Source organism: Ranitomeya imitator, chromosome 2 (genome assembly GCF_032444005.1).
Source record: "Ranitomeya imitator isolate aRanImi1 chromosome 2, aRanImi1.pri, whole genome shotgun sequence".
NCBI lineage: Eukaryota > Metazoa > Chordata > Amphibia > Anura > Dendrobatidae > Ranitomeya > Ranitomeya imitator.
The window spans coordinates 51,774,109-51,795,092 of record NC_091283.1 but is presented as its reverse complement, the minus strand read 5'-3'; the positions used below and the strand labels follow the sequence as shown (position 1 = coordinate 51,795,092).

The 20,984-nt window shown below is 45.7% G+C and overlaps 1 protein-coding gene across 1 annotated transcript in view; it reads right to left on the bottom strand.

Moving 5' to 3' along the window:
- Nucleotides 1-20,129, bottom strand: part of LOC138661798 (cytochrome P450 2C19-like) — a 48,688-nt gene extending 28,559 nt beyond the window's left edge. The window contains exons 1-2 of the mRNA XM_069746723.1: nt 19,926-20,129; nt 10,588-10,753 (exon numbers count right to left, since the gene is read on the bottom strand). Coding sequence (XP_069602824.1) covers nt 10,588-10,753; nt 19,926-20,108 — 349 coding nt within the window. The 5' untranslated portion in view covers nt 20,109-20,129. The remainder of the gene's footprint in view (nt 1-10,587; nt 10,754-19,925) is intronic.
- Between the last annotated feature and the right edge of the window lie 855 nt (nt 20,130-20,984).

Genomic DNA, 20,984 nt, shown 5'->3' with positions numbered 1-20,984 from the left:
ATGAGGAATCTAAAGAAATGTAGGCACATCCTGTTATGCTTGTTAGGCATGTAACTACTGGCATGGCTGTGATTGGCTGCTGAAATGATCTCATGATACACTATAAAAGCCGCCGCCATTTTGGGTTCACTCTGCTGTGAATTCAGCTAGGGACAGGACGCTGCTGTTCTGACTGAGGGATAGTTTGAGATCGCGATTTGCTTCATTGTGCTTTACTCAGGCTACTGTAGCAACCGCTGTGTGAGAACCTTTTTTTTTGCCTTGCAGCACTGTTCACAGCTGTCTGCAAGGTCTCTGTGTGTGTGAGTGCAGCTCACGCTGCAGTGTGTTCTGCAGCCACATCTGGTTGTAGTTCCCTCAGCGTGCGTCACTGCCTCATACTGTTACATTGTCCTTTTTTGCATTTGTGCTGCTGCACATTTTTGCTGATTTCTCCTATTATTGTGTTTCCATCCGTATCCAGCTAGATAGTGTGCAAACACTATATAGAAGTAGATAGAGGAGCTTTTCTGCAGCTTTGCAGCGCCATTCACGGCTGTCTGCAAGGTCTGTGTGTGTGAGTGCAGCTCTCGCTACAGTGTGTTCTGCAGCCACATCTGGTTGTAGTCCGCTCAGCGTGTGTCTCTGCCTCCTACGTTGTCCTTTTTTTTTTATTAGTGCAGCCTATTTTTCCTGATTTCTCCTATTAGTGGTGTGTTTCCATCCGTATCAAGCTAGATTGCGTGCACTATATAAAAGTAGATAGAGGAGCCTTTCTGCAGCCTTGTGCCCTGCAGCCCCAGCCAGATTAGTATTAGCCTATTTTTGGAGCCTCATCTATTGCATTGTAGGTTACCTTCCTGCATTGTAATAGCTACAAAAAGTTTGTGATACTACTGTTTTGACATCTTTGGGCACATCCAGTGTCTTTTTGTCCAAAAAAACCCTAAATAAAGTTCACCAAACACTCCACTTAACAGTTGTGTAGGCCACATTAGCTCATATTAAAGTCTAGTTTATAAAATTAGTGTTTCTTATACCTGTTAGCAGCTGTTCAGGAATAAGTACACTAACCCCTTAGTACTTTTCTGCCTATCTTTATCAGTCTACCAAGATGAAGAAGGCAGGGAGTAAGGCACGTAGTCATAGGTGTGGAGTTTCAGCAGGGAGAGGATGTGAGGATTCTGTGCCTGCTGCGGGCACCAGTGACTAAGCATCCCCCAGTTTTACCAGGGAACAGTCCTTTATGCGCAGCTTTGTAGGAGCTCTACGTACCCACACCTGCGGGACGAACAAATTGAAGCCATTGTCGGATTGATGGCAGCTAATGCATCGACTTCAATTAGTGCCACATCCTCTCAGGTCCAGAGCCCATCTGTCTCTTCACCACCTGCCAAATTGCCCAGGTAGTCAGAGAGCCCTGGACAGGAGCCATCTCTACTTTTGTTCTCTGAATCTCTTGGCTTGGAAAGAGGGGGCCAGCCAAGCAGCATTCGAGAAACTGAAGAAGAGGCAGTATGCAGTGATGCGCAACTGCTTTGTCTCTCTGAATCTGAAAAGGCGGGTGGGCCAGTGCCTACGGTCAGCACACCTCAGTACGCATCTGATGAGACTCAGGTGCCACTTTCTGGTGCGTACTATGCTGCGAGACTACCCAGGAGAAGCAGTTGTTGGACAAGGGTAGTGTAGATGATGAGGTCCTTGACCCATCATGGCGTGAGGTACAGGAAGGTGGTGGGAGCAGCTCTGAGGAGGAGATTCCCCGAATGGCCCAAAAAGGAGGAAGAGGGAGGGGGCAGACAGGGTTGCCTGTAGCCTCCACTTCGGCACCCATTAGGAGCATGCCTCTTCCAAAAACCCAAAACAGGCGCTCCCAAGACTTGCAGTCCATGGTCCTTTTTTGACACAGCTGCAGATGACATTTGCTTTGTCAAATGCAAACTGTGTAATCAGAAAGTCAAAAGAGGGAAAAGTGTTAGCAACCTCAATACCACAAATATGTGGAAACATGTGCGGACCAAGCATGTGGTGGAGTTACAAAAACACCCTGAAGACCTAGGCCAACCTACAGCGCCACCTACCACCTCTTCAGCTCGTGTTGTAGTCTCTTCCTCCAGCTCACACACAGCTGGTTCAGCTTCCTCACAGGATTGCCATGGAAGAACCTCTGTCACTGTTGTACAGAGACCCAGTGTATTTCCACCCACAGCAACACGTTCCCTGTCATCCTCACACTCCCAGCCCAGTCTACAGCCATCAGTAGCACAGGCATGGGAGAAAAGGTGGCCACTCTCAGCAAACCACCCCCGAGCACTGGCTCTGAATGATGGCATTGCAAAACTACTGTCCCTTGAAATGCTGTCATTCAGGCTGGTGGAGACTGACACCTTCCGTAACTTCATGGCATTGGCAGTCCCACAATACAACGTGCCCAGCCGCTTTTATTTCAGCAGGCAAGCCGTCCCTGCCCTGCAAAAGCATGTGGAGGGAAACATTAAACATGTGCTACTAAACGCCGTCAGTAGCAAGGTCCACTTGACCACCGATGCATGGACCAGTCACCATGGACAGGGATGATACCTTTCCCTCACTGCCCATTGGTTAAATGTTGTGGAGCCGGGTACAGATCTTGAGAGTAGCGCTGTACCTGTTCTGCCAACTCCAAGGATTGCAGGAATCCAGTCTGTACACATTGACTCCTCCTCATACTCCAGTTCCTCTGAATCAGCACTGCAGGAGCCGTCACGGTCTACCTCCACATGGACCCGTGAATGCTTACCTGATCTGACCAATATGAGCACAGCCATGGCCAAACGTCAACAGGCCGTATTGAAATTAATTTCTTTGGGGAATCGAAGCAACACAGCGCAGGAGCTCTGGAATGCCATCAAGAAGGAAAGCGACGTGTGGTTTGTGCCAGCGAATCTCCAGCCAGGCATGGTAGTGTGTGACAATGGCCGAAATCTGGTGGCAGCTCTGGGCCTAGGCTCATGTGCTCAACTTGGTCGTGCAGAGTTTTTTGAGGGACTATCCGGATCTTGATGCACTGCTGCACAAGATCCGCCTAGAGTGCGCTCACTTGTGGTGCAACAGCATGGCAAGATCATGCATTGCAGCTCTGCAGCGCCGATTCCGCCTTCCAGAACATCGCATCATATCTGACCTACCCACCAGGTGGAATTCAAGATTACATATGTTGGAGCATTTGTGTGAGCAGCAGGCTGCAGTAATGGAGTACCAGCTGCATCAGGCGCAAACAAGTCGCACTGCGCGCCGTTCCCACTTCACCACCACTGAGTGGGCCTCTATGAAGGACATCTGCCACGATTTCCATGTCTTTGATGATTCCACACGGATGGCGAGTGCAGATGATGCACTAGTCAGCATGACTATCCCCCTTATCTGCCTGCTTGAAAAAACACTGCAAGGGCTAAGGTAGGAGGTTGTGGAAGAGGTGGAGGATGAGGAGTAACAAATGTCATCTGCTTCTGGACAGTCTGCGCAATGTGGTTCCTCACAAAGGCCTAGGCAGGGGACACTTTGTGAGGAGGATGAGAAGGAGTCAATGGAGGAGGAAGACATCTGTCTAGACGAACTCAGTCGAGGGGTTCAAGAGAGGCCTGGATGTCTTCCTGGAGCAGAACAATATTGTATCATACAATTATTAGGTTCTGTAGAAGGACGTAGATCTGGGGATTTAATATGATGGAATATAGGCTGAACTGGATGGACAAATGTCTTTTTTCGGCCTTACTAACTATGTTACTATGTTACTATGTTAGACGAGGGAGTTACACAATGCTCTAGTAGTCAGTATGTAGAGCGAGGGTGGGGTGATGCAGAGCAGGCAGAGATCACACCTCAAGCAGGGGACAGCGTTTCTTGGCCAGTTGGCAGTCTGCAGCACATGGTTGATTTCATGCTGCAGTGCCTGAGAAACGACCGCCGCATCTCCCACATTCTCAACACAGCTGGTTATTGGATGTACACCCTCCTAGATCCTCGCTACCGGGACAACTTACAAAGCCTCAAAACACCATTGAAGCGGGAGCATAAAATGCGGAAGTACCAAGACACAGTGGTGAATTCCATCATGTTCTCCATTCCAACCGAGAGCAGTGCTGCTAGTGCTTTACAAAGCAGCTCAGAGCGTCGAGGCAGTGGAGGAAGCTCTGCACAAAGAGGGAGCAGAAGCAGTGCCTCAGCACAAGGCTAGACCAGTATGGCCCAAATGTGGCAAAGTTTTGTGTGCCCGCCACAAATGTCTACACCATCACAGACGGATCCAGTCAGCAGGAGGCCACGTTTCCGTCAGATGCTGACAGACTACATGTCTTGCCCTCTCAGTGTACTCCCAGACAGCTCTTCCCCATTCAAGTTTTGGGTCTCTAAGTTGGATACATGGCCAGAGCTTAGCCAGTATGCATTGGAGGTGCTGGCTTGTCCTGCTGCTAGTGTATTATCGGAACGCATCTTTAGTGCTGCAGGTGGTGTACTAACAGACCGTCGCATGCGACTATTCTCCGATAACGTTGACTGGCTTATTTTTCTGAAAATTAATGGAAGTGGATGCATTCAAAAAATCCGTAGGTGCTTAGCGCCACATTTGCTTGGAGATTATTTTTCCTTTGAAGTCGCCACCTATGTGGATCCGAAGCAGGATCAACACATAGTTCTCCAAAGTGAGCTGCACACCTTATTGGATTATATAACATATGGAGAAGAGTTGTCTAAAGAATTGATTCCTTGAGAATCTCAATGTGCATTTCTTACCGATAAAAGGTGAGCATAACCACAATTAAAATAATTTTTTTTAACTGTTGGTAAAAACGTATTACACTCAGAGGAAGCGCCACATTTGTTTCTTTTTTCTCTTTCCCTAAACCAGGGTATTTCTAAAGATTTTCTGAAAATGAGCAAGGCCTGGATCTCACAGGAATTTGCCACTCCTCTTCCAGATTAAATAATTGGTTGGCAACAGTATCCAGGTCTCCTGTTGTGTTCATGTTTCTACCACCTGAACTGTAATCCCTGGACTCCAACACTGCCAGTTGCTGCTCAGAACAGCCATCTGCACAGTCATCACTTGCTGCCGTGTTATTGGGGTACAGTAACGCCAGCTGCTCCCCTGCTGTGTATCCGGCAATTTTTCCTGCTCCGTCCACTCTTACACTGCAAAAGATATTAAACTGCCTCCAATTAGGCCTCAGCCTACACTCTGTTTCTAGCATTGACCCTGGGCTCCAACACTGCCAGTTGCTGCTCAGAAGTGCCATCTGCACAGACAACACTTGCTGCTGTGTTATTGGGGTTCAGTAACGACAGCTGCTCCCCTGCTGTATATTCGGCAATTTCTCCTGCTCCATCCACTCTCACACTGCAACAGATATTAAACTGCCTCCAATTAGGCCTCAGCCTACAATCTGTTTCTAGCATTGACCCTGAGCTCCAATACTGCCAGTTGCTGCTCAGAAGTGCCGTCTGCACAGTCATCACTTGCTGCCGTGTTATTGGGGTTCAGTAACACCAGCTACTCCCTTGCTGTGTATCCGGCAATTTCTCCAGCTCTGTCCACTCTCACACTGCAACAGATATTAAACTGGCTCCAATTAGGCCTCAGCCTACACTCTGTTTCTAACAATGACCCTGGGCTTCAACACTGCCAGTTGCTGCTCAGAAGTGCCATCTGCACAGTCAACACTTGCTGCCGTGTTATTGGGGTTCAGTAACGACAGCTGCTCCCATGCTGTGTATCCGGCAATTTCTCCAGCTCTGTCCACTCTCACACTGCAACAGATATTAAACTGGCTCCAATTAGGCCTCAGCCTACACTCTGTTTCTAACAATGACCCTGAGCTCCAATACTGCCAGTTGCTGCTCAGAAGTGCCGTCTGCACAGTCATCACTTGCTGCCGTGTTATTGGGGTTCAGTAACGACAGCTGCTCCCATGCTGTGTATCCGGCAATTTCTCCTGCTCCGTCCACTCTCACACTACAACAGATATTAAACTGCCTCCAATTAGGCCTCAGCCTACACTCTGTTTCTAGCATTAACCCTGGGCTCCAACACTGCCAGTTGCTGCTCATAAGTGCTGTCTGCACAGTCAACACTTGCTGACGTGTTATTGGGGTTCAGTAACACCAGCTGCTCCCCTGCTGTGTATCTGGCAATTTCTTCTGCTCCGTCCACTCTCACACTGCAACAGATAATAAACTGCCTCCAATTAGGCCTCAGCCTACACTCTGTTTCTAGCATTGACCCTGGGCTTCGACACTGCCAGTTGCTGCTTAGAAGTGCTGTCTGCACAGTCAACACTTGCTGCCGTGTTATTGGAGTTCAGTAATGCCAGCTGCTCCCATGCTGTGTATCTGGCAATTTCTCCTGCTCCGTCCACTTTCTCTCTGCACAGATATTAAAGTGAACCTGTCCCCCCCAGGCGTTTGTAACTATAAGAGCCACCTTGTGTAGCAGTAATGCTGCATTTGGACAAGGTGGTCTTTTAGTTATGCTCCTTGCACACGCTGAACTAAACACTTATAAAATGTGCCCCTCATACCGTGAAACCGTCCCAGAGGCGGGACTTTCCTTCTTAATCAGACGCAGCCCAGCCATCATTCATACCCCCTTGGCACCGGGCGCCGCCTCCTCAGCGTTGTTTGAATCTGTCCCGGAGCCTGCGCTGGTATGTTATCCATTGGACATGCGCAGTTAGCACTGCCTGTCTCCTGACATCATTTGACGTCAGGCTGACTGCGCCTGTGCGGCCGTGCTGCCCGAGATCCCGCCCCGCAGTGTCCTCTGATTTATTCACACTGCGGGGCTGGAATTCATGGGCATGCGCTGTGCATATCTTCGCCTCTCACTCATCTCCCTCTGCCTTCAGACTATGCGGCGTCAGCTGATCCCTAATCGCCATGGCATGTGCTTAGGGATCAGCTGACGCCGCACAGTCTGAAGAAGGCGAAAGGAGATGAGTGAGAGGCGAAGATATGCACAGCGCATGCCCATGAATCCCTGCCCCACAGTGTGAATAAATCAGAAGACACTGCGGGGCGGGATCTGGGGCAGCGCGGCCACACAGGCGCAGTCAGCCTGACATCAAATGATGTCAGAAAACCGGCAGCACTAATTGTGCATGCCCAATGGATAACATAACAGCGCAGGCTCCGGGACAGATTCAAACAACGCTGAGGAGGCGGCGCCCGGCGCCAAGGCGGTATGAATGGCGGCTGTGCTGCGTCTGAGTAAGAAGAAAAGTCCCGCCTCCGGGACGGTTTCACGGTATGAGGGAGCACATTATATAAGTGTTTACTTCAGCGTGTGCAAGGAGCATAACTAAAAGAGCCACCTTTTCCTTGTGCAGCATTAGTGCTGCACAAGGTGGCTATTTTAGTTACCCCCAAAGGGGGTGACAGGTTCCCTTTCAACTTGCTCCAATTAGGCCTCAGCCTACACTCTGTTTCTCCTGTAATTCCTGGGCTCCAACACCGCCAGTTGCTGCTCGGAAGGGCAGTCTGCACACTCAACACATGCTCCAGTGTTTTGGGGTTCAGTAACGACAGCTGATCCCCAGCTGTGTGTGCGGCAATTTCTCCAGCTCCCTCCACATTCACACTACTACAGATATTAAACTGCCTCCAAATAGGCATCAGCCTACACTCTGTTTCTCCTGTAATCCCTGGGCTCCAACACTGCCAGTTGCTGCTCAGAAGTGTCTTTGGCACGGGTGCTCCCTCCTGCCCAGTCTTGTTCCAGAACACCAGCTGTTTCCGGGTAGTGTCAAGGTCACTTTGCCTCCAATAAATTGTCTTGTTGGGTTGCGGTCAGGTTAACAGATTCTATGGTGCCTGCAGTTTAGGTGCTTCCTATGTGGGCTGCGGGAACTGGCAATCAAGGCTGTTTCCGTAGTGCCAATAGGACAAGCTCCCCTTGTAGGACTGTGGGTTTTCGGTAACCCTGGCCGGCTCGCGGCCTTGCAATTTTTTTTCAAGTGGGCCTTCTGCTGCCTATCTGAGTTCCAGCACCATTAGCTGGTTCTTTAGAAGTCAATCTTGAATAGGTCCGCCTGGGTTCCAGTTCAGTCTGCTGGTTCCAGGCATAGCCTTTGGCTTAGGTGCCTCCTTCTCAGTATCCGAGTTCCACCAACGTCTGGTGGTCCTTGGTAGTGCTTTCTGGCACAGGTATCTCCTGCTTAGTAACCAGGTTCCAGTACCGTCAGCTGGTCCTCGGTAGTTCCATTGGCTCTTGTACCTTCTGCTACCCATCCGGGTTCCAGTACCGTCAGCTGGTTCTCGGCATTGTCTTTGGCATGGGTACTCCCTCCTGCCCAGCCTGATTCCAGCATCCCAGCTTTTTCCCGGTAGTGTCAAGGTCACTTTTCCTCTAATACGTTGTCCTGTCGGGTTGCGGTCGGGTTACCCCACTCTATGGTGCCTGCAGTTTAGGTACTTCCTATGTGGGCTGCGGGAACTGGCAATCAAGACTGTTTCCGTAGTGCAAATAGGACAATCTCCCCCTGTAGGACTGTGGGTTTTTGGTAACTCTGGCCGGCTCACGGCCTTGCAATTTATTTTTCATGTGCACCTTCTGCTGCCTATCTGAATTCCAGCACCATTAGCTGGTTCTTTAGAAGTCAATCTTGAATAGGTCCCCCTATTGTACCTTCTGCTACCCATCCAGGTTCCGGTACCATCAGCTGGTTCTCGGCAGTGTCTTTGGCTCTTGTACCTTCTGCTACCCATCCTGGTTCCAGTACCATCAGCTGGTTCCAGGCAGAGCCTTTGGTTTAGGTGCCTCCTTCTCGGTATCTGAGTTTCACCAACGTCTGGTCGTCCTTGATAGTGCTTTCTGGCATGGGTACCTCCTGCTTAGTAACCGGGTTCCAGTTCCATCAGCTGGTCCTCAGTAGTTCCATTGGCTTTAGTACCTTCGGCTACCCCTCCGGGTTCCAGTACCATCAGCTGGTTCTCGGTAGTTCCTCGGCCTTCTTGTACCTTCTTCTACATTTCCAAGTTCAAGATTTTTTAAATGGTTTTTGGTAATCACTCTGGATCTCCCTGACAACTACCCTAAAGACAACGACCCAAAAGACCACCCCGAAGAAGACGACGACCCCGGAGATGACGACCCTGGAGACGACGACCCTGAAGTCCACCCTAAAGAAGACGACGACCCTGAAGACCACCCCAAAGAAGACCAAGAAGCAGAAGAACAAGAAGCTGCAGAACAAAAAGCAGAACATTAAGCATACGACTAAAAATCAGAGCAAAAGATATTATCTAAATTATAAGCAGAAGAAGACTAAGCAGTGTATGGGGGTGAGTCCGTTCCTCCTTGTGGTGCCCCTGGAAAAAACCTGCTGCTGCAGGCCAAACTGAACATGGACAAATCCTGTTGTAAATCTTTTGTGACAGGCAGAACAGAAGGTGTAATCTTCAAACTTTTATAGACAACAACTACAGGAATGCCTGTCACAAATAAGAATATGATAAAGAAAAATAATATGAAGAAGATGAAGAAGTAGAATATGAAGAAAAATAATAGTTGAATAAGAAAAATATGAAGAATGTAAAAAAAAAAGAATAATAGGAAGAAGGTGAAGAAGAAGATGATGAATAAGGTGAAGAAGAAGTTGATGAAAAAGATGCTGCTGAGGATGATGAAGAAGAAAGTGTGGGAGAAGTAAAAAAGAAGGTAAAGAGCTTGGAAGTAGTGAAACATAAATATCTGACAAAATATGAAAAAGCTTAACATAGTCAATATCTTTGTAACTCCGAACATCTTAAAAAAAAAAAAATAATAATTCCTGCTATTCTATTTGATTGGGCTAAACCTCTATGCCTTTAATGTCTTCTCTACCTCCCCCAATACATTCTACATTATTCGTAGTTGTTTTCCTTCATGTTGAATTAACCTACAAGGAAAGAAAGGGCTTATTTTAATTCCGATATTTGTGTCCCATTGACTTGCATTGGTTTCCGGTATCGGTATCAGCGATAGCCGATATTTTTTGGATATTGGCCGATCCAATCCGATACCGATATTTTTGGATATCGGAAAGTATCGCTCAACACTACTGTTAATTCATTATTAGTGAGGTAAACAAATATAATAAATATAAAAAAATAAAGTTTTTCAATTTTTTTGTCTACCATATTACCATTTCCTTATTTTATGTGTTTTTTAATCAATTTTTCTGTCAATAAAATGTATTCATTAACCTTGACGCTTTTGGAGGACCTTTGTTTCTTTGTAGATCACTATCTATATACCAGCTAGATATGTTTTACTCCTGAAAGTTGCGTTGTTTCATAGAAAACATACATTCACAAACCAGAAGACCTGTCCATCGGAAGCTTCTCCCCGCCCCCACTCCTCTTCTTCCTTTGAGTGACAGGTCACTCCCTAAACAGACATGTAGGGAGAGATCTGTGACTTAAATGGAATAGAGCAGGGAGAACCGAAATTTCGGAGTAGTCACCTAAGTGTCTTTGGTCCCGCCCAGGTTTTAAGTGAATGTTTAATCTGTTATAATCATTGAATCTCCTATATATTTGGGTTTTGGTTTGTGGTATGCTATATAAGCAATATCTAGACTTGGTTCTTACCGTGCCCTCCAGAATTTAACCTGTCCAGTAGTGGCATGTGTCCCCTGGCACCAAAGTCCTCTGCATTGTCAATGAGAGCCTCCTTCACTGCGTCACAACTGCACAGCACCACAACCGGATCCATTCCCATGTGGAGCGTATATACCGGCCCATACTTCTCACTCAGCTAGAGAAAGAGAAGCAAACAGGTCAACTCCGTATTCTACAGTGAAATATTTGTCAAACATTAATTAATTACATCAGAAATCCCTTGAACATATATAATGACCAGGCTGAACATTCCCTGCTATCCACCCCCACACAGTGTCCGCAGCCGAAGGAATTATGACACACACGGGTTATGGGGATAACAGTTGCTTTTACTTCAGCAGGAACGGGAATTATAACTTGGAACAAACACGGAACAGTCTCTCATTGGTAGTCCATGGCAATTACAGTTCACACTTAGATGCTGAGATGTGATTGGGGTCTGGAGCTTTAAGAGCACTGGACAGTGTCTTTTGATAGCTTACAGAAGGGGGTAGACGCAGCATTGAGAGGTTACAGAACTGTACTCGGGGTTAACTCCACAGTGTGTCATGGCCCATGCACACACATGTACTTAAAGGTGAATGTAAAAACTGAGGTGATTCCAGTCAGAAAGACTTTAGAATGATGTCTGTAGAGGTTTTAGAGGGATCCCAGGCTCTTAGGCCTGCAGGAGGTCTTGTAGTGAAATCAGCCTCCATGTGTCTTCTGCTCTCCCTGAGGGCATCCCTCAGACTAAAGAACATTCTAGACTTGCCTGGGAAACAGCTCCTCTTATTGATCATGTGACTAGGAGCTGGCCAATAGGACACCGGATTCAAATCTCAGATCCTTACAAAACAATAATTATGAGTCTTTGTACACTTTCACCATTAAATGACGCCAGATCACAGCAAATGAGAAATGCATTGCATCTGAAATGGAGGTGACTAGAAATGGAGAACTACAGCTCACAAATGCAGGGGATAATGTAGAGGGGCAGTTAGAGAGTGAGCTGTAGTGTACAGAAGCTACTGACAATGCAGGATTACTTAATGGGAAGGACACACTATCGATTGGGTTACTACACATGTAACTAAGTTTAAATTTCAAGGGAATGTGTCACTGGAAAATTACCTATCATTTAAATCACATTTGAATCAATTTATTTTATATAAATCATATTTTTTTAAATTCTATCTATATCACTGTCCATATACTGTAAAACAAATCAGAAATTTATCAATTTTAACACTGGCGTCTAGGTGTAATACCAGATACATACTTTCTGTTCTGTGCAGCTGACTTTTCAGCAATCTTGTTATCATCAGACACAGGCTTACAATGACTGATAACACCACTGTATACAGTAGATAACACAGGATCTACCATTCACAATAGGTGATATCACAGATCACCTCTTCCTCCTGTACAATGACTGATATCAACACTGTATACAGTAGATAACACAGGATCCACCATTCACAATAGGTGATGTCACAGCTCACCTCCTCCTCCTGTACAAAGACTGATCTTAACACTGTATACAGTAGATAACACAGGATCCACCATTCACAATAGGTGATGTCACAGCTCACCTCCTCCTCCTGTACAATGACTGATATCAACACTGTATACAGTAGATAACACAGGATCCACCATTCACAATAGGTGATATCACAGCTCACCTCCTCCTCCTGTACAATGACTGATAACACCTCTATATACAGTAGATAACACAGGATCCACCATTCACAATAGGTGATGTCACAGCTCACCTCCTCCTCCTGTACAATGACTGATATCAACACTGTATACAGTAGATAACACAGGATCCACCATTCACAATAGGTGATGTCACAGCTCACCTCTTCCTCCTGTACAATGACTGATAACACCTCTATATACAGTAGATAACACAGGATCCACCATTCACAATAGGTGATGTCACAACTCACCTCCTCCTCCTGTACAATGACTGATAACACCACTGTTTACAGTAGATAACACAGAATCCACCATTCCCAATAGGTGATATCAGAGCTCACCTCCTCCTCCTGTACAATGACTGATATCACCTCTATATACAGTAGATGACCCAGGATCCACAATTCACACTAGGTGATATCACAGCTCACCTCCTCCTCCTGTACAATGACTGATATCAACACTGTATACAGTAGATAACATGGGATGGAGCCAATCACAATATGTGATGTCACAGCTCACCTCCTCCTCCTGCACAATGACTGATAACACCTCTATATACAGTAGATAATACAGGATCTACCTATCATAATATATGACGTCACAGCTCACCTCCTCCTCCTCCTGTACAGTGACTGATAACACCTCTATATACAGTACAGAAGATAACACAGGATCCACCATTCACAATACGTTAAGTCACAGCTCACCTCCTCCTCCTGTACAATGACTGATATCACCACTGTATGCAGTAGATAACACAGGATCTACCTATCATAATATATGACGTCACAGCTCACCTCCTCCTCCTCCTGTACAGTGACTGATAACACCTCTATATACAGTACAGAAGATAACACAGGATCCACCATTCACAATACGTTAAGTCACAGCTCACCTCCTCCTCCTGTCAATGACTGAAACACCTTTACATACAGGAGATAACAGTTTCCACTATTCACAATAGGCAATGTCACAACCGAACTCATCCTCCTATTCAATGACTGATAACACTGCTACATAGAGTAGTTCACACAGGATCCACCATTCACAATAGGTGATATCACAGCTCACCTCCTCCTCCTGTACAATGACTGATAACACCACTATATACAGTAGATAACACAGGATCCACCATTCACAATAAGTGATGTCACAGCTCACCTCCTCCTCCTGTACAATGACTGATAACGCCTCTATAGACTTTGGATAACTCAAGATCCACCATTCACAATAAGTGATGTCACAGATCACCTCCTCCTGTACAATTACTAATGATTTATCTCTATATGGTAGATATAGATGGAGCATCCCCAAGGGCAGCAGGGGACTCGGATCCCAGGTCCTTCGGTTCACAGGAGGATGTCACGGTGGCTGACCCGGTCCGTGGCCCTTGGGACGTCCGTGTAAAAGGGTATGGTCTTTAAAGGGATAGTGTTCATGACCCAACAAGTGGTATTCGGTTAGAGTGACCTACACTGCTTTAAGGGGTCTGCTGCGGTGATGTTATGGCAGCTAGATGGTATACCTTTCCACAGGTGAAGTATGTCCCCAGGGCTTCCCAGTGTGTAGATGGTGGATGGTGTGAGGCGCAGTGAAGAACGAGGACACAAGGTTGCAGTCTCTTTACCTTTCACTGAATGCTTCAGCATCCACAGTCCAGAGCACTAGATCACAGGGCAGGCAGAGTCCGGCCGGATTGGAGGCAAATCAAGCGTCCCCTTGTCAAGGTACAAATCAGTAGCCTTCCTCTAGCACCGTGGTGTTGTAGTACCTTAATGCTAAGCCTCTCATAAGGTCCTCACAGATGTTGTAGATGTTATGTCTCTCTCTCTGTCCCCCAGATGGATTGGACAAACCCATATGACTGGTGGCTTGAGGCGTTTTACAGGGACTCTATCATGCACCAGCCTCTAAGCAGTGCCACCTTGCCTCCTGGGTGTAGGGGCAGATCAGTAATGTGAAATTAGCTGTCCTGCCGGTCTCTGGAGCAAGGCATAAAGTACAGTTGCTCCCTCGGTGTTCCGGTTACCGGGATCCTGCACCTCAGAAGGAGGCAGCCTGTGTCGGGCAGAACTCCTCCTGGTATCCTCTCCTTTGTTATGACTTCTTCACCCTCTCTATAATACAGTTCTCTTTTCGTGTCTCTTTCTTAGAAGCTGCTGCACATAGGGCTGGCACAGCCCCGTGTCATTCTGTCTCAGCCTCTGACAGGCTCCCACCCCTGTCAGGGACCAACTACCCAAGCCAAGCTAAGCAAGCTACTACCTAAGTGTGAAGAGTGCCCTAATAAATAGGAGCATAGCTCCCCCTGGTGGCCTGGAGTGCGAAATGTGTTGCATGTTTGTGATACCTGGATTCGTTTGTCCTTCTTTGCCTCCAAACGTAATGTCACTCCCCCTAGACGACATTACTGCAATGACCAGGACCCTGGGGCGCTGCACTGAGAGTCATGCCCACTGGCAGGGAGTATGTATAGCTCATACATATCCTCCAGTATCGGGTCTGAAACCAGCGAAACGTACTTTTATACAAGTGTTTGGAGCGAGGCCGTGCCCAATGGCCAGGAGTACGTATCACACATACATACATCTAAAATACCCACAGCGCACAGTATGTTCCCTGGGAGGATCCATAAATCTGGCGTCACACAGGGTACAAATTTGGACTGGACAACCCCTTCAAGCAATAGGTCATTTTCTGATAACAGATTCCCTATAGTGGAGGAGGAGGAAAAACTGTTAACATGTTTTTTCTCTGTCCTTTGAATTGACTGCAGATAAGAACAATATTTTTGTAAGTAATATTAGGATTGTTTTCTACCTTGTAGTCAAGTATGGCTGCAAATGTGACCCCAGAGCAACAAAGCTCTTGTTTAACCCTGCTTACCTCTACTCCAATTGTTTTGAACCTTAAACACAGAAAGTGGCAACCAAATTATAAAGATCACATTATATTTTTCTACTATCCCAATTTTTAAATCCAATTTTTAAAGGAGATCCAATTATAGAAGAGGGTTGTGATTTTCATTTCAAAAAATTTTTTTTTAGTGCTTATATAGTGGGTGGAGCTACTCTTTAATGGCTTTAATGGGCCAATCAGCATTGCAATGGTATAGTGCTCCATAAGGTGAAATAACTCATATTCCATTGATAATTAAATCTCAGCACTGTCTAGAAGCAAATAAATTAACATAGCACACATGGCAATTAGGGTTGAGCGAAACGGGTCGAAATTGTTCAAAAGTCGCCGACTTTTGGCAAGGTCGGGTTTCATGAAACCCGACCCGACCCCAGTGGGGGGTCGGCCATGAAGTCGGCGATCTTTTGAATCTGGAATCGGAATTCCGATCCCGATTCCCGACATGTTTAAGATATCGGGAATTGGTATCGGAATTCAGATTAAAGTGTAAAATATAGAATTAAAATAAAAAATATTGCAATACTTACCCTCTGACGCGCCCTGGTACTAACCGGCAGCCTTCCTCCTTCGAATCCGCGCTTCTAGGACCTTGCCGTGACGTCGCGGTGACGTCGCGGCTTGTGATTGGCCGCGCGGCCGCCCATGTGACCGCTCGCGCGGCCAATCACAAGCCGCGACGTCACCGAAGGTCCTGGAAGGGCTGATTCTTAGGAAGGAAGGCTGTCGGAAGGAAGCAGGGCGCTTCTGAGGGTGAGTATATACCTAATAGGAATATACTCACCCTCGGAAGCGCCCTGCTTCCTTCCGACAGCCTTCCTTCCTAAGAATCAGCCCTTCCAGGACCTTCGGTGACGTCGCGGGTGACGTCGCGGCTTGTGATTGGCCGCGCGAGCGGTCACATGGGCGGCCGCGCGGCCAATCACAAGCCGCGACGTCACCCGCGACGTCACCGAAGGTCCTGGAAGGCTGATTCTAAGGAAGGAAGTTTCCCGGTTAGTACCAGGGCGCGTCAGAGGGTAAGTATAAGGATATTTTTTATTTTAATTCTATATTTTACACTTAAATATGGATCCCAGGGCCTGAAGGAGAGTTTCCACTCCTTCAGACCCTGGGAACCATGGAAACCCAATGCACTGCATTGGGTTTCGAGTTTCGGCCGACCCCCGACCCCGACTTTTTTATAGGATCGGCCGATTTCACTCGACCCGACTTTTCCAAAAGTCGGGTTTCGTGAAACCCGACCCGATCCTATAAAAGTGAAGGTCGCTCAACCCTAATGGCAATTATTGAGGATTTAGAACCAAGGATTATATACATTCCCTGACAGAAGTTATGTCGCTTATCCATGTTATGTAAATAAAAGCTTACAACCTGACGTTAAATTCATCCATTGGTTGTATAAATTATTCATTTGAAAGCTGAAACCCTCCGTAGTGTGGTTTAGGTTAAGAAAATAAATTGGCATCAATGCAGAAATATTAATCAGTTAATGTACACAGAATGGTCAGATTTTGGCAAGACAAAAGTTATGTCGCCTGGTCATATAATGCACCAAATTCTAGTTTACATCCTCAACTGTGCACAGTAAATGATCGGTTAATTAGTGTGTGCGTATAAAAAGAAACCCAGCACCCCAGACCTTTACTTGAACTGCAACTTGAGCTGTGACAACATGCCAAAAATCCACCGTGTGACCAAAGCCTGGATTATCAAGAGACTGAAGACCAGCTCCACTGCAGAGGTGACTGGCACCTTTAATGTGTCTCAGAATCAAGTACAAAGAATTAAAAAAATATTTGAAGAGACCGGAGATGTGTTTGACAATCACAGGTCCGGCAGACTCCGCAAGACAACTGCTCAGGAGGAACGTTTGTTGGTTAGAAAATCCAAAGCAAGCCCCTCTTCCACTGCACAGAGCTCCAACAGGCCTGGTCACCTCAAGTTCCTGTGTCAACTAGAACAGTTTGTAGGATTCTGTCTCGAAATGGCCTCCATTGTCAAATCAGTGCCCAGAAGCCAGCACTAAACATAAGGCAAATAAAAAAACATGTGGCATGTGCAAAGTCCCACAGCCTGCTAAACAGATGAACGTTGGAAAAGTGGAAGAAGGCGGATTTCTCTGATGAATCTTCAGTAGAATTACACCACAGCTGCCTCAAATTCTGCAGGAGACCTACTGGAGCCCGTATGGATCCAAAATACACCCAGAAAACAGTTAAATTCAGTGGTGGAAAGATCATGGTATGGGGTTACATTCAGTATGGGGGTGTGCAAAACATTTGCAAGGTGGAAGGCAATATCAATAGCCTAAAATATCAAGAAGTATTAGCTACCTCTTCTTGCAAATCATAAAAGGGGTCAAATTCTGCAGCAGTATGGTGATCCATCTCATACATCCATCTCTACAACAAAGTTACTCCAGGCAAAAAAGATCAAGGTGCTCAAGGACTGGCCAGCCCAGTCACCAGACATGAACATCATTGAGCATGTTTGGAGTAGGATGAAAGAGGAAGCTTGGAAGACAAAACCAAATAATCTAGATGAACTCTGGGAGGCATGTAAGACTGCATTCTTTGCTATTCCTAATGACTTCATTAATACATTGTATGAATCATTGTTGAACCACATGGATGCAGTCCTTCAAGCTCATGGAAGTCACACAAAATATTAAACATGACTAATAGCACCACAACTTCATTCACCAATGTTATGCAACATATATTTGTATTTTAAGTTAATTATTTGTTTGAATATCACATTACTTTCTATGGGAGACAAAACTTTTGTCTTTCCAAAATCTGACCATTCTGTGTCCATTAACTGATCAATATTTCTGCATTGGTGCCGATTTATTTTCTTAACCTAAACCACATTTCGGAGGGTTTCAGCTTTCAAAAGAATAATTTATACAACCAATGGGTGAATTTAACGTCAGGTTATAAGCTTTTTTTTACATAACATGGATAAGCGACATAACTTCTGTCAGGGAGTGTAATCTAACAACTTTTGTTATGTATTTTAATTATCTCTGTTCTAGTTTGTTTTAATTCCATTCAGTTAAGCAAATAAATCTGCTGATGTAACCTGGAAACAGTCACCAGCTGCCAATGACAGATCGATGATTGTCTTTTTTGTTGTCTTTGCTTAGCACTTTCAGTACATATAGTATTATATTTCTGCTATGAATGAGTAGTATGTATAATTGTATTTTTTACTCTTTAAGTTGGATCATATCTTTACATAGGACATGGACAGGTAAACTAGACTTTGGGTTCTCAATGTTCTTTAAGGGTTATTCCCAACATTGTTAAGGATTTCCAAAGAATAGTCAAGCAGTGGAGTTCCGAACAGATGGACCGCCATCTATTCCGAGATCAGTGTTCTGAAATGTCCTTCAGGAATAGAGCAGATATCCATCTATTCTCTATAAGATTGCTTCAATGGGGCATTTCAGAGCCTTGTTCTTGGTATAAGTTGATGTCTGAGTGGTTGAGCCCTACAGATCCATCAGTTAACTTATCACATACCTTGTGGTTAAGTGATAGATAGTGTTAAGGTACCTTCACACATAACGATATCGTTAACGATATTGTTGCCTTTGGTGACGTTGCAACGATATCGTTAAGGAAATCGCTATGTGTGACAGCGACCAACGATCAGGCCCCTGCTGGGCCATCGTTGGTCGCTGAACAAAGTCCAGAACTTTATTTAGTCGCTGGATCTCCCGTGGATATCGCTGGATCGGCGTGTGTGACACCGATCCAGCGATGTCTTCACTGGTAACCAGGGTAAACATCGGGTAACTAAGCGCAGGGCCGCGCTTAGTAACCCGATGTTTACCCTGGTTACCATCCTAAAAGTAAAAAAAACAAACAGTACATACTTACCTACCGCTGTCTGTCCCCGGCGCTGTGCTCTGCACTCCTCCTGTACTGGCTGTGAGCGTCGGTCAGCCGGAAAGCAGAGCGGTGACGTCACCGCTCTGCTTTCCGGCCGCTGTGCTCACAGCCAGTACAGGAGGAGTGCAGAGCACAGCGCCGGGGACAGACAGCGTTAGGTAAGTATGTAGTGTTTGTTTTTTTTACTTTTAGGATGGTAACCAGGGTAAACATCTGGTTACTAAGCGCGGCCCTGCGCTTAGTTACCCGATGTTTACCATGGTTACCGGCATCGTTGGTCGCTGGAGAGCGGTCTGTGTGACAGCTCTCCAGCGACCAAACAGCGACGCTGCAGCGATCCGGATCGTTGTTGGTATCGCTGCAGCGTCGCTTAATGTGAAGGGGCCTTTAAGAGCTGGGAATAATCTTTTAATTCAATTATAATTCCTCTAATCTGTTTCTATCCACCAATTTCCATTGTAGGGATTTATTCTCTTGGCCTCGAAATGAAACAAGGAAACTATTTAAGCCACCCGAAACCATGATGTTAATACTACAATTGCACCCTCTATATTACCCCATTTCACATTCTTTTTTTGCAAACAGGCAGAAGTCTCAATGTGTCCTATGAAGCTTTTTACCCAATCACATCACTAACAAGTAACTTCAGTTATCATTAACTTTAATTTAAGGCATCTTTCACAAGAGCACCCCCTTTATTTCTGTCAATCTAGACATCTACAAAAATTCTTTAACTTTTTATTTCATAACATATTTCTTACCCAGATCATTGTTGATACATGGCCTGGAATTATTTAAACTTACCTTATTCAGTGACTTAAATACTTCTTTACCATTGATTTGAAGAATATTTCCCAGGATGGGCAATGGTGTTGGCCCTGGTGGCAATTTACCTTTACCCCTTGCTTTCTTGGCTTGCATGATGCTTAGAAGAAGGAATATCACACAAGCTATCAGCAACAGAGTTGTTACTCCGAAGAAGTCCATTTTGACAATGCTCTCCAGAATTACTTGTAATATTATGTGTATCATCACTATTTATAGAACTGGTCCCTCAAGAGGGTTGTATTTGACAGACTTGATACCAGGTTACCTAACAGCCACCTTCATACTTATTTCTCTGATAGGTGATCATTTGTGTAGGATCCAATGACACTGCCATAACAGAGAAACATGTGGTAGGAGCGTGACTCATTGTATTGTAAGTGCAGGGATTAAGGAAAACTTAATTAACCTGTTTCTGGAAGTCTGGTGGCATTTTCATAGTTAAAAAGTACATTTTTTACAACCATTTATATTATTTTTAAAAATCTGTATTTCTATATTAAAATGTTAGAAATGGGTTCATTATCTTTTTTTAATTTTAGAGATATAGTACTCTAAATTGTTATTTTACATATAGGCTTAAGGCTCCTATGAAGATTTAGGAACCATGGTAGCTGTCATGATCTGCTTAGTTTGTGGGATTAGGTAGTTCAGAGGTTAATCTGGACAGCCTCACTCTGGGAATCTGGGAGGCTTCTTACAGCCTCATTGTGGGGTCATTCCTTGTCGCTTATACTTTGACCCTTGGCCGAGTGTGTGTGACCCTGTTCTGCCTGTGCCTGTGCTGCTTTATGCTTGTCTGGTTCAGACCTGGTTCTGTCCCCATTTAGAGTTCCGCCTGTCCCTCCATTACTGTGCTGCCGTCTCCGTTTATGACACTTTGCCTACATTCTGACTATTCTCTGCTGGCCCCTCCTGTACCGCACCACCCTCTCCATGTTTGACCCCCCGTTTGTCCGACCTGAGTTCCCCTGTCCTCTACTTCAGGGTCCCTGTAGCATCCTACCCTCATATCCAGCAGCAGGACGCTAAGCCCTG